Here is a 14,618-nt window from a genome sequence, read left to right as displayed (position 1 = left end):
ATTCTATGATTCTATGATTCTATAAATATTTTTTAATCTCTTAGTACATCCAGTGTGATGAAAAGAAATTTCTTACAAAAGGAGCTTAATATTTTTATGAAGAACGTCAATTTTTACATACTATTGCTTGAATGGTATGTAAGAGCTGAACTTTCATTTGCCCTAAGCAGTACATTAAGTGGTTTGGGTTTTTTTTCTGATCAAAATCTCAATTCATTTATTAATGATACAAACATAAGAAAGCTTGATCTAGAAAATAAGAAAGATGTTTAAATGGCTGTTACATAGAAGTCAAGTGTATTTATGTAATTAAATATTAAGATCCAATCAAGGGCAATATTTTTTACCTCACAAATATATTCATCACCTATCAATAGGAAAAATTCTTTAGCTAAATAATGGCAATATTGCCTCATTCACTCTCATTTAGAGACACAAATACTCCAGATCTTAGTTCTGTGATACCGTCTCCTTAGCCATATTTTTTTGCAAAGTAAGCAAAAGTAAAACAATGAATGTAAACATGCATATGCTTAACTACTTTCCAGATTGCAGCATAGGCCAATATAACAGCTTTTGGTAGCACAGTTCCTGTTAGTACAAATCTGTTACCACACCTTTGAACTGAGAGAAAGCTGAATTCCTCCTGAACTGTCTTCGCTTCCTAGCCTATTGCCACAGTTACCAATGCGTGTTTCTTTAAGTCAAGCAGTTTTGTACACAACAATTTTCTCCCGTCAGATCAAAATGTAACAACTTTTATCAACTAACTTAACCCAATCTCAACAGCTTCATTTATTTGGAATCCAGAAGTGGATTGCTGCAGTTTTTTATGTTGCTTTCTCAGTCAGATTTTGCTATTGAAAATTAAGGATTGACTTTCCTTACTTCATCATAACCCACCCCAGTAGTTTCATGAGGCTAGCATCATTCTGCCTTACTTCAAATCAGGTGTCTACTTTACACTCCAGCTCAAAAGATGAGATTTAAGTAACAAACAGCTAGTTTTACAACGTATACAGCAATGTCTTTGCTAAGAAAGTAAAACCTGCCCAGGTTTTCATATAGTAACACTGACTTTGGATGCTTACCACACACTGCTATAGTAAACACAATCACTATCACTATACAGCTCTATCAGGCAAGGCTACATCTGCTCTAGAAGGAAGCAGATTAAGCACAAAAAAATGATATTGGACTCTTGGACTGGGCAGCTGGAACTGGAAGGCATGAGTTTCATCCTCTTGCTACACTATAAAGCTGTAGCCATGAGGCCTCAAATAACTTTGGATATGCCTACATACTTTGCTTGGGCCAGTCTCAGGAGGAAAGCAACAGGAGAGTAGGCTCCCTGAAGAGATCTTGTGAGTCCATAGGGTGGCTGGAAAACAATCTTAAGAGTACATAGGAGGAAAGCTAAAGGCTTCCAATAACAACTAAATACAAAGGGACATTTGAAAGAACCAACCAAGGAACAGTCATTTTAATGAAGCAGGGAGCAGAGAGACAAGAACAATTCTTTTGTTAGACATTTACCACCCACACTCAGAGTATTTAAATTCTCAGGAAAAAAAGGCAACATGCAGAGTAGTAGAACACAGTTTCAAACCACATCTATTTTAGAAATGTGCTAGCACGAACTTCATTTCTTTCCCACCACCCGTAGTTCTCCAGACCTTCCAGGGCAAATTTCTGGGATCTTCTGACAACAAAAAAGATGAGGTAGCCACTCCCAGCAAGCGTGCATAGGGCTAAGAAGTTAGCAAGAACCCTCAGGAATCGAGTCAAGTGAATATTTTCCTCTTTTCGGCTCTCCTGCTCCTCCACAATAGCTTCCTGCACTTGTTAGAAAGAAAAGAGTATTATGAGTACTTTAATGGTCAAGGCCTCACATTGCTTCCCCAGTTGTTAGAAGTCAGTTAAATAAATAACGAAGATGTGAATGCACACCTGGGCATCATCTTTTGACATGAGCTCACATTGTTTCATAAAATCTGTTTTGGACCCTGGTGGATCCTGGGTTTTGGCTCCCCAGAGTTCGCTTTGCTTCTGTTGAGTGTGTCCCCACTGAGTCTTGTTACACCTGCACTCACGTGCCGAAGAGAAACCAGTGTGTTCTGTCAGCTTGTAAGGTGCTGTGAGGCTGAGTGACAAGCAAGTGTCACTCACCACAGCAAGACAAACGTGGTTAGCTGCCAGAAAAGGAACTGTCACACTTTTAAAATGTGCATTTGTGAGTAAAGAGTAAAAAATTTTATTCTGTAAGTCAACAATTCAGAATGAATGAAAACACAGTGTAGATGTAGGAATCCCAAAAACGCAAACAGTGCACAACTTCAGACTGCAGAATAAAATGCTTGCCCCACGTTTACCCTTGGCCAGGACTGCTAAATATTAAGACTTTGATGTAACTATAATCTCCAGTTCCTACTTTTGCCAGCAGAAAGAGCTTTTGCTCTGAAGTGTCCTCATGAAAAGGAGTTTGGTTACAGCTACTCACTTTGGAGTAGAGGTCAGTTGCTCAGAGAAGCTGAACTCGTGCATTGTAATAATTACTCTGCATGGTTCTGCTTTTCTTACGACTTGTGTTTGTTACATAAATGAAAGGAGACTGCAGCAGCTCTTGAGCACTACTTCCACAACTTCACCCAAGCCAAGACTTCACCCTTTCTCTCTGAGATTCTTTGTTCATTTGCAAAGATCACAGTAAAGCTCCACGAGTTTACTTCTCAAAACTAAGTCTCTGTCTCAACCGATTTGTATTCTTCTCCAGATAGCTTTCAGCAACTGACCTAAGTAGGCAGGCAGGGAAAGCTCACACAGTTTCAGTGCTTTCAGTCAGTATTTCTTCAATATTTATTTTCCTGAGACCTTTTCTTTCTACTGACTTTGAATGCAGTTATCTTTTATGCACAAAGTTGGGAGCCTGGGCAGGGTGAGGTGGTATATTGGCTATATCACCCCTGCAGAGGGGAAGGGTGTGGTGTGTGAATGGATAGCGCAGTGGCTGCTTGGTCCTCCAGCTCCTATGCTGTATGTTATCAGTGTCACTGCAAGTCTAGCACCTTGCTCATTATCTGGCAGCACCTTGTCAGTGTATTCCCTGTACATTATTACATTAAAAATTAAATTTTCCTTTACATGCTGCACTGGTGTGTCTCAGTGACCTCAGTGTAGAAACATATTCTCTAACATTCAACAGATAGAATATATCCACTTCACTGTTTTCACAGTAGTGCATTTTGCTTGCATCCTGCCACAGATTCCTCACATAACGAGTCTTGAAATCTTCATACCCTATTAACTGAAAAGAGGCTTAAGAACACCTTGTATTGCCTTGCAAACTGGGCTATATTTCATAATTAATTTGAAAATAAAAACTTCATATTATGCAAGGAAAGTAACCTATTTTTCTCTTTGAAAATCAAGTATATACTCAAATTTCTGAGGTCAATTCTGACATGATGAATAGCCCTTTATAGACAATCCTATTGCTTTATCTTATGGTATCTCTTCACTGTAGCAAGATAAGATGATAATGTGAGGTTGGCAAAATGTCACCAGCATTTTTTAAAAAACTTTTTCACCATAGAAACTGGAAGCTATCAGAGATGAGAAAAAGGAAAAGATTATTTTTACAGTAGAATCCTTTTTCTAAAACTAGTCCTGCAGTCACAGAGGACACAAAAGATACCGTTAATGCTTTTTCTTCCACAATCAAAAGGAAAAAATTAAGATGGCAAGGCACAAAGACCCAGGCTCAGAAGGCTATAGAGCTGCCAATTCTAGTTTAAGCTTCTAGGACCCAGGCACAGCTAATATTTGACCTTGGTTCCATTTGATTCACACCAGTGTGAAAGACAAATCAGGTTACCTCTCCTTAGTGAGCTCTATTTTACCTTAAAGCTTGTTGTGATGGAGGCAAACTTATTATCTGCTGTCTCAGGATTGCCAATCAGGTAGTCCCAGCTCGTGAACATTTTCCAGCTGAAATTAAAACTAGTATCATCCCCACCACCTTCTTCATTTGCATTCCTTGCCATTCTACAAAAGCCAGAAAGACACAGGAAGACCTTGTTAGAACTAGTTCTGTGATGTGACCGTGGTTTTTAAATTGGTCCTGAATTCTAATATTGTTCTGAAAAAAACTATATTATTATTGCAGTCAGTCATGTCATACTAAATCTGGAAAGTTCAGTCTGAAATAAGAAAGGAGGATGGATATTTTCACATTCAGACAACTTACGAGCTCACAAACACATTTTGATGAGAAAGAATGAATTTATTTCATTAACACCTCAGAGAAACTCTGCTGGATAAGAAACTTAATAGGAAAACAACGTCAAGAAGATCTCTCAAATAGAAAGCTGCAGAGCATCCTGAACTGCAATAGATTTTATTAGAGACTTCACAAAGAGAAAAAAATGATTCTAAAATAACAAGCCAGAACAAAACCTGGTTATAACATACAAAAATATCACTAATACAGCTTTCTATCTTCCCTTTCATCTCCTATGCACTTATAAACAAGATTTATAACGGTATCCAGAAATATCAAATTATTTCTTCAGTGATTTGACTTAATCTTGATTACTAACTTTTCTATTTCAAAGTGTTGTCATTCATGTAATAATAACTGGCCTTGCTTCTGCATACTTTATCACTTAATTCAAACCACTAAGCACATTAAGCACAAAGATGGAGTATATTGGTAGGGTACAAACCATTTAGCCTTCAGTTTTGTATTGATTTCTTGGTCAGGAAAAGGCAGTGCCTATGTTAAAGCTCACTGATGCAGCAGAGTTATGTTATTAATATCAATACATTCTACATACCATATTTTTAACAGTCCAGTAAAATACATACTGCCAAGTCTAGGAAGACAATAGTAAGTAAATAATATAGAAAAAACTTCTGAGCTGTCATAAAGCAATACCAGGGTCAGTTCTTTTGTTTTACTGCTCCTATACAAAAGCGACTGAGATCATGAAAGGTTCTTGGTAGGATCTGCCCTGCTACTGGTTTCTAGACTAAGATAATTCCTTCTCAAGAGTTCCTAACGAAATAGTGACCAATCTTGAGGCTGGGATACCATTTCTTTGAGACCATAAATGTTTCCATTTTATGTTATATACTCGGAGAGCTGTGGAGAGGAGCCTTAAATCTAAATATTTACCCCAAATAGAATAGTAGTGTTTATAATCCTCACTACCTCTTTCATGTAGACATTCCCTGTCCCAGATCTCAGTCAACAGAAGAAAAACAGTAGCACCTCCTCTTACACTGTTTTTAGTTTCTGTGCCCACCGTGTTGCTTTCTGGAGAAACAGCAAAAAGCAGAAGACTGCAAGAACTGCTTATAAGATTACCTAAATATTGATCAGCACTAGTGTCATGTGGCCAGATGGGAAGTTAGCATGTGCAATGTATTTTTTCCTCAAGGGTATTGCTTTGTTTGGGCCACAGTGATTTTCTGCTAGAAGGAAATTTATTTATTTTTTTTGGTCTGGGTGACAGTCATTGAAATACAATTGCCTGAGACTAAGACTTTTGTAATTTTCACAGCTACACTATAAAAAAATATTTTAAAATATATTTTTGAGCTAAACAATTACTTTTTTATTGCAGTAGTTTGCTCTTTCTGCAAAAATACTTCTTGCTGTATGCAGGAAATCATGTAATATTTTAAAAAGAGAACACGAATTAATCTAGTGCTCATGCAAGTGAAAAATACTGACTTCAGCAAAAAATGGAAATAGATTCACTGCAGTTTTCTCCATATTCACAAGTGTCCTTGAATCTTGACCTGCAGTGCTCCGACTTTTTTCACTGTAGACATCTTTTAAAGCCACCACTATAGCTAACTGTATGATTGTGGTAGGTGGTCACCTTGCTTGAATCAAGAGTATTAAAGATCTTATTCATTGGTGGTCTATCTCCTTATAAACTATCAGGATTATCACAGTTTATTGCAACAGTGAATTTGGCTATAAAATAATAATTTTATTTCATTTAAATTCTGATCTTAAGACAAAATTCAAGTCTAGAATTTGAGAGCCAAAAGGTTGATATATCACCAGTTGTATTGCCTAGGTCCTGTTTCATTTACGCTTATGCTTCCTACGGCTTTAACATTATGTTCATAACACTACATTAAGCACAGTTTTCACACTGCTGGAGATTATTTTGCTTTTCACAGACCATTAAGCCCTTACTATGCCTAGTAGCATTAATTCTTCTACAGCACTGTGTAAATGTGACCTAACCACTGTAGTCTTGCTGAGAATCAGTTACGGCTGACTGTGAGTTACACACAGAATTATTTGCCATATGTTTCTTTCTTGTCTTCTTCCTTCATAAAAGAGTTAAACTCACATAAGGGATCATTGAAGGTAGAACAATTGAATTTCCTGGATGTTAGCTGACATTCTGCTAGATGCAGGGTATCATGAAAAGATGGGCTGACAGCTCTGTTCCTTGCTTTATACATTCATTTTTCATTTTGAGGTTGTAGGAGGAAGTGTTACGTTATTTCAGTAAAGATTTATTCCCACTTCCACAACACTGCAACACAGCTGCTGGTGCAGAACAATAGATAAACCAACACAAGCTGAAATAATCTTACATGATTTGTACTTGATCTGGCATTGTCCTGTCCTTACGATTACCATATTTTTAAAGAGTTAATTTCAGTGGTCAACAGTGGAATTACCTGCCTTTTCGAATGTACTTTATTCCAGAGCCAAGGACAACTTACGTTCGAATGACAATCATAAAGCTGTAGCCAATAGTCCCAACTCCAACAAGGAAATATGAAAGAGGCATCCTGAACTTGAGCCATCCAATTGTCCTCTGGTTATTGTAATAACCATAAAACAGTACAGAATACTGTGCAAAGCCCTGAAAAGTCAGCAAAAAAATATAATGTCACAACTCTTAAATATGCCTGTAATCAGAAATTGTACCAATAGCAATGTACCAAAACATTCATTTCAATGCATTTAAAACAGCTGTAAGCATTACTATGATAACTCTCACAGGATGGAAAGTCTCTCATTTAGAAAGACTTAGAATATTTAATGTTGACTTTCAAATCTTTTATCTTTAAAAGTCTTCATGGGCACTTCTACGATTTAATGAGTCAAAACTTTTTCATCCATATACTTCTTGCTGTAAAGACAAAAACATTTTGGTTTACAAAACTCATTTTACAAATTATAAAATGTCAGATTTTAAACTTAAATTTCCCATTTCTAAAATCTACTTGCCTAGCCTATTTGGTGTAAAATTCTCATACATCTCTGTCTAGCAATGTTTTCTGCTGTTCATTGGCTAATCATTCAATATGCATTAACCAATATTTAGTTGCATCTTACAGATGATTATTCAGTATGTAGGGCTTTCTAACACTTAGACTCCAAGGTTGTAAAAAGTGGAATGTAAGTGTATTTTCTTTTCTGTATTTCCTTTTCTAAAAATCTTAATGAGAATTATCTTCTATGGGTTGGATTGCTGATTTTTCAAAGTAATTTACTCGTACATTATTAACTGTGAGGAATTGCTGGTATCTAAAATGATTCAAATAACTAAGGTTTCCTGATAATCCTCAGGATAGAGCAAGAACTTGCCTCCCAGAAGAAGACTATATCCAGAGCCTTTTACAAGGACAGTTCAGCATATGCACAGCAGTAGCAAAGCTCCAGTTGGAAGTAATGATTTCAACTCAAATATGGAGCATTTGACCATGTAATTGATGGATAGACCAATGTTGTGAATTAAAAAAGCCATTTAGCTCCCTTCTGATTTTCAATTGCTCATTTTACTTAAAATAAATAACACCTTTCTCTTATAGATTATTGCAAAACATGCACTTAATTTATTATAGCTCTTACTATATATGAAAGGAGTCACAGTGTTACCTGGAAAATCTAATTCACAATTCTAAGCTGAAAGTGAAATATTAATATATGATAAACATTGGTATTGAAAATGTCTTGATTTGGTAATCAATATATCTCATTTTTCTTCATATCAGACTAGCTTTGAGAGATGTGCCTACACATAACAGATAATAGTATTTTCTTCTCTCATGAGGGAAATATTGTTATAGAACACATTTATTACTAATTACTAGTAAAACATTTACACCAGTCAGGACACATTCAAATTCAATAGTATGTCTTTTCCATCTTTTTGCTCATTAAAGCAGCCTATAATCCTATCTTAGTCCAGATTCAATACAGCCTAACATGGCTCTGGAGAGCCTTTTGGATCCCTCAGATTATTAAAATGCTTTTTAAGTTGCTGTGTTCTGCAAAGTCAGACATAATTCCTCCACTGCGTGTCATGCAGTATGTTGTTTCCTGGGCTTTGCCTAATGCATTTCACCATGAGACCTGAAATATGTTTAGCTGTGTAAAGGTAGGCACGCATGGAAGATCTCTTCCACTCCTTTCTGAGCCTAACAAAAGAGGGCTGAGATAAGAATATTGGTCAAATGTTTTATTGTAATCAGCCTTGACAGTCTGATTTTTTTTAGGTTTGGATTATTATCTGCACTGTAAAATACACAATCCTAAAACTGAATTCCAACTAAAAGATATCAAAATCCAAAACTGTTTCTCTTTGCCATATCACTAAAATGAGTTCAATTTCAAGCACAAAAAAAGTAAAAGATATGTTAGGATCATCTTTTCTTTACTGTCTTAAAGATTGGTTGGATATTGGGGTTTTTTTAGGATGAAATAATGTTTGCTGATGTGGGTTCATTTATTTGTAACTTAGTTGGTGGCATACAAGAACCACTAGCAGATGAAAGGTACTATTTCCTGTGCTGTTTAATTGAAGATGTGATTTTCTTCAGGGAGTATTTGTCAATCTGAGATGGCTCAAGAATTTTTTTTTTCTTCTGTATATTTCAGAGGATCCACCTCTTTCACTGCCTTATTCTGTTTGTTACCATTGCATTTCCTCCTTGTGTTAACTGCTACTCTGTTATTTCCTCTACTTTCTTCTTCAGAGCTGTCAGATCCTGCTTCCCCTCTCTTTCCACCATCTGTCTTCATTCATCTTTTCTCAAATACGTTTCTTTTAAAAACTTTGTTCCCATTTGCTGTATAAAGCTCTTCTACTCTCTACTCTCTTTACAAAATCTCCAAGTTACTATGATTCTTTTTGTCTAATATCTCCCTGATGTTTCAATTTCTCATCTTATAATGACGTCATTGTTATCTAACCTCCCAGCTACATGTCTAGATGTATTCATCCTGTAACTCAAATATACAACTCCTGATGAACCAGACACAATGTCTTTATGCAGCAGTCGTTGTCTGCATACATGGATTTTTATAAAGATCTTTCCATGCTTTTGTATCCAAGAAGGGTCCATCATGTTATGTGGCAAAATAAGGCAGAAATAATCTGCTCATTTTATGTACTTTCATAGTCAAAAGACAGATAAACATTGTAATTTCTACCTAGCATTATATTATTTTCTTTAAATTCAGTTGTCTACAGTTAATAAGCCTGAGATATTTGCTTGTAAATGAGAAAATGGGTACATCCAGTGAAGTTTTTTGATGTTCTGTCATTTTACAACCTGATCCTTCCTCCACTGATAACTGAAGATTGAAAATAAAGCCAAGGAATCTAAATAAAGGATCAAAATCTGACATCATCTGAGTCTCCACATGAAGCTGTTGAGCCACAAACCAAGCAATCCTGTTTGAGATCTGCATGTCACAAGATTAGGGATCTCTCCACACCTTAACCATACTAAAAAAATTACATTATTAATGAGAAGCATAGACACTGTACCCTTTTTACGCTTTTTTCAGGAGAGATGAGAGCTGGCCTCTTGTTGGAAAGCAGACAGGTATGAAAATCTACCTGTGTCCCTCCTGGGATTGACTGTGTAGAGCTCCACAGCCTGCACAGTTCTTCGCACCGGCATGGGTGGAACAGGACCTCATGTGGGCCAAACGTACATGGAGATGCCACTTTTAGATGAGTTGTTCTGCCAAGAGCTGGACAGGCTGAGGTATAAACTGGAGGAACCTGTGCCTGAGTTTATTTTTCTAAGAAATAGTTCTGCTTCCAACATCATACTCATGCTTGCTGTTGCTAAAATGACTCAAGTGCTAAAAGATAGGTCTATGGACAACTTTAAATGTCTTGGTACTTCTTACAGAAGGCAAAGAGTGCAGCAGATTGAGGGAGAAATCATACTTGGTTCAATGGATGCTGCTTCTATTAACCTGAAAGAAAACCTTACCTAGATGGTTGCACCCTTTCACAGTTGCAGAGTACCTTTTGATGACATTGACTGCATGTCATAGAGAAACCTAACAGCCTTCCAAGCAACTTATTGTAATACCAAATTTATCATCAACTGACTTTATGCAAAGTTGTATCATCTTTATATGAAGAGGCCAACTACAGAGACATGCTACATGCAAAATTAGATAAAACTGTTGTTTTCAGGAAGAAAAAAACATATGACATATTTAGGAATACACCACTAGCTTGTCAGTACAGGATGTATAGATCCACAGGCTAGTCTGGGCATCACATGAATGGTAAAGAATTAAGATATGCTTTTCAATTCAGCTAAAATATCTGCATATTCTATAAGATTGAAAAAAAAATAGCATTCTTAGTTTTAGAAAAGGCCTACAGAGGACATTTTTTGAATTTCTTTTCTTTTTTCTAATTCAGAGTGCATCCTCAAATTTGGAACCTTATTCTTATAAAAACAGAGGACTAAATTCACTCATAAGAAATGGAAAGTCAATACCCAGGTATGTGAATCCAGCTTTGAGACTTTTTCCCATATGTCTTTGGATTGCTGCATATATGAAATGTGTATGTGGACATTGAGCTTCATTATATGTTTTGTCTGAAGGAAACATCTATACTCAGAACTTGTAAAAAAAATGAGTAAATTCATTCTATTGCCATTCCCTCATGAAATATTTCATATTAAATCCTGAATATTAAATAATGAAGTAAAATCCTGTAACAATCAAAGACTTATGTGAATATGCAGTATTGCAAGTTTATGCACTTACACTAAAATCCCAGAGAGTAGCAAAGTTCATAGCACTTGCTTCTTCAGCTCTTGGGACAGTTTTTCTAGGTAAAGAGCCATATGGCTTCCCCATCAAAGCCTGGAACCAAAAAATGAGAGCAATTTACATTTCAAAGCAAAATACCAACAAAGGGAAAGGACAGTGAACTGTCATTTCTTAGGAAGACTTGCTTTATGCTCCTATACTCTTTAGTGAGGATGACCTACTTCTCCAATTCTTTTCATTGCTTTTCACATTAATGACTGAAACTATGCTTAAAGTATGTATTAATGGTGTTTTCTAAATTTAAAGTGATGTTCCACTGGTATCAATGGACTGTCAAACTATGCCTCTTGCATTCAAAGGCAACACAGAAGTTCAAATTCCTCTGATGGGTGGCGTTTGCCTTACAGACAAGACCAGAAGATTTATTTTTCTTGCATTATGGATTTTATTGGTTTTTTAATTGAAATGTATGGGAAAATGCTAGGGACTCAGTTTTTGGATTCTGATAGTCGCACTGCTGCTGGCATGATGCTTGCTCAGCTAGAGTATATATCCTCACAGGATCTTTTCCAGGCTTAACCTTGAAAATTGTTGGGCATTTTCCGTGTTTTGGTTTCAACAGAAGATGGATCATGGTATTGAAATGCTGTCCTAGGAAGCTGTTGGAAATTCCTTCCTGATTCTTTCCCATATGCTTACCAGAAGATAAGTAAGAAGACGTGGAATAGTGAAATCAGGGAGATGGCACAATACTTTTAATTCCATATAAGCCCTCTTTTTAGGAAGACAATATGGTGGCTCAAAGGAACTAGAAAAATATTACATTTCATAGAAGTGATTTCTGCCTGAATTACATCTGTTCCGAGCAGCATTATTAACAGTGATGCTGCACACCGTGCGAAACATGAGGGGTCTCTTGTGATTTACAGCCCTGTTGGGCCTTATCAGCATGTGAGTATTAAGGCAACTAAAAAGCATCCATGGTGCCTCTGAGGCCTAGAATGTATCTTTCTATTGCAATGCACATTTTAGTCAAAATACTCCACCTGGCTGCTTCTTAATCTCAGTTAATCTCCTTAGATTAGAAAAAAAGAAGTTTAGCACCATCCCACACCATGGGAAAACACCTGCAGGACACAACCCTATACACATTTTTCTGTCATGTCTATTTCAAGACATCCCTCTGTAGAGACAACTGTCCACAGAGAAAGTACATGTTTACAGCCTAACTGTATTTTAATACTTTTAAATGGAGCCTAACGAGACTATAAATTTATTTAAAGGTACAGTCCTATGAAATCTCACTGCAAAGACAGAAATTTACATAACAATTCTCAATGATAATTTAAAAGACTCCCACCTCAGGCACCATTACAAGTCCAAAGGTCAGTCCAAAAAGAATCATGTTTATACCATACATCCAGCGCAAGAATATGAAATAAGATGCTACTGACGAGCCAAAGTGACCTATGAAAACATGAGATGTGAAAAAAGGGCAGATAAGTTAACCCTCTTATGTTATTTTACCTTAACATAAAGATGCTTATGATTTATTTAAAATAAATACAATCAGGGATGGGTTTTAATTTTCTTTATTATCATATTTTTAATAACTTTTTCCCAATTTGCATATTAGCATTCACTGACCTGGCAGAGAAAACAGAAAAAAAAAAAATAAAAGTATTATTTATACAGAGTATTTAGGGTCATAAAAACGCTGTGACATTTACTATTATTAGTTCAGATCTGAGGCCCCCAACACAAGAAGGACATGGATCTTTTGGACCGAGACCAGAAGAAGGCCGGGAAGATGATCAGAGGGCTGGACCATAGGATGTCTCCTATGAAGATGGGCTGAGAGGGTTGAGGTTGTTCAGCCTGGAGAAGACAAAGCTCTGGGGAGACCTTATAGCAGCTTTCCAGTACCTAAAAGGCGCCTACAAGAAAGCTGCTTAGGGACTTTTTACAAGGACATGGAGTGATAGGACAAGGAGCAACAGCTTTAAATTGCAAGAGGGAAGAGTTCAATTAAACATTGGGAAGAAATTGTTCACTGTGAGGGTGATGAGGCACTGAAACATGTTACCCAGAGAAGTTGTGGGTGTTCATGGCCAGGCTGTATGGGGCTTTGAGTAACATGGTCTAGTGGAAGGTGTTCCTGCCCGTGGCAGGGGGGTTGGAACTGGATGATCTTTAAGGTCCCTTCCAATCAAACCATTCTATGATTCTGTGATACTATGATACCGTAGACCTCTCCATGCTGCATTAATTCTTTTGCTTGAACCCTAATATCACCATTCTTTTGGGAATGGCTTATTTTCATGCATTAAATTACAGTTCTTCTATCAGTCAACCTGATGAAATCCCTGCCATGTATCCATACGAAATACCTGCATTAAGGCACTGCATTGGAATTACATGCATCAGTATAGCTATGGCAAGACACAATCCACAGACTGTGCATGGGCTTTATTCTTCTTCACCAATGACGCAAGAACAGCAAGCTCTGATAACTGAAACGTTTAGGTGGGAATGGGGATAATTTAACTATGTTTCCACAGTGGGCAGGTCCATCAGGGAGCAACAGGGAACATCAAAAATGGTACAAACAACCTGCTCCAACTGTGAACAAAACCAAGCAAAGTTTCACTAGTGTTTTGAATCCACTCTGGGGTGCAACATTCCAGGTATGGATGAAAGAGTAATACTTTAAAGTAGACTTTGGCCATCTTTCCCTGCATCCATAGGCTCATCATACCATGCATTGGCATGCAGATTGGCACGTGTAGTATAAATTTCAGCAGTAGAATGAAGAGGCTCACCCTATCCCAACACAGCAATGAGTGTTTCCCACAAAGTCCTGTTGCACAGATAATACTGAATGTCTATTCTATAAGGAAAAGAAGTGTTTCTTTTCTAAATATCATTACTTCATATATTTATCAACTTCCTTCTCTCTTAAACACAAAACCCCAGCAGCAGACTCACCTGTTTCTGACCCAAGAACGCAGCACAGCAGAGCTTAATACTTGTTATTCTGAAGCTGGGCTCCCTGTGCTAGAAAGGACATTCATCTCAAAGCAGGGACCCTACCTGACGTAGCCCAGCACTTCATGCTGATACCTGGTCTTTTTAGACAGCTGGCAGCCTGGAAGAGTCAGACACAACTGAAGAAGGCTGTGATACGGAGGGCCTTATTTGTTATAGTGGGGAGCATTATGAAACTAAGCAAAGGTTAAAGATTAGTTTTCTTGCTAGGTCTTAAATGTAGCTAATACATCCCTTTTTTCCTCTTATTTTTATTACTCTCTTTATTTCTTTATTCTTTTATTTATTATTATTAAATTATATTGTTGATTATAATTATCACAGAAAGGAAAACTCAAGAATTTTAATATCTAAATATGAACAATCCCCCTGCTGCCAGTCCGTAGGCTGACCAGAAATGATCCCTGTATGAAGTTTAAATGGGTGGTTAATGCAGGTTTGTAGTTTGGGACTTAGTATGAAAAGTTTAAAACAGGGGTGTGTCTTCTTATACCAA

General features: G+C 36.9%; 1 protein-coding gene across 1 annotated transcript in view; it reads right to left on the bottom strand.

The window, feature by feature from the left end:
• Window positions 1–1,614: 1,614 nt before the first annotated feature.
• Window positions 1,615–14,618, bottom strand: part of LOC104168402 (transmembrane channel-like protein 2) — a 47,937-nt gene continuing 34,933 nt past the window's right edge. Inside the window, exons 7-11 of the mRNA XM_009708983.1 lie at window positions 12,435–12,541; window positions 11,069–11,167; window positions 6,757–6,899; window positions 3,900–4,044; window positions 1,615–1,836 (exon numbers count right to left, since the gene is read on the bottom strand). Of these exons, the coding sequence (XP_009707285.1) occupies window positions 1,615–1,836; window positions 3,900–4,044; window positions 6,757–6,899; window positions 11,069–11,167; window positions 12,435–12,541 (716 nt within the window). The remainder of the gene's footprint in view (window positions 1,837–3,899; window positions 4,045–6,756; window positions 6,900–11,068; window positions 11,168–12,434; window positions 12,542–14,618) is intronic.

Source organism: Cariama cristata, unplaced genomic scaffold, assembly GCF_000690535.1.
Source record: "Cariama cristata isolate BGI_N322 unplaced genomic scaffold, ASM69053v1 scaffold14181, whole genome shotgun sequence".
NCBI lineage: Eukaryota > Metazoa > Chordata > Aves > Cariamiformes > Cariamidae > Cariama > Cariama cristata.
This window is presented reverse-complemented; position numbering and strand designations above follow the sequence as displayed.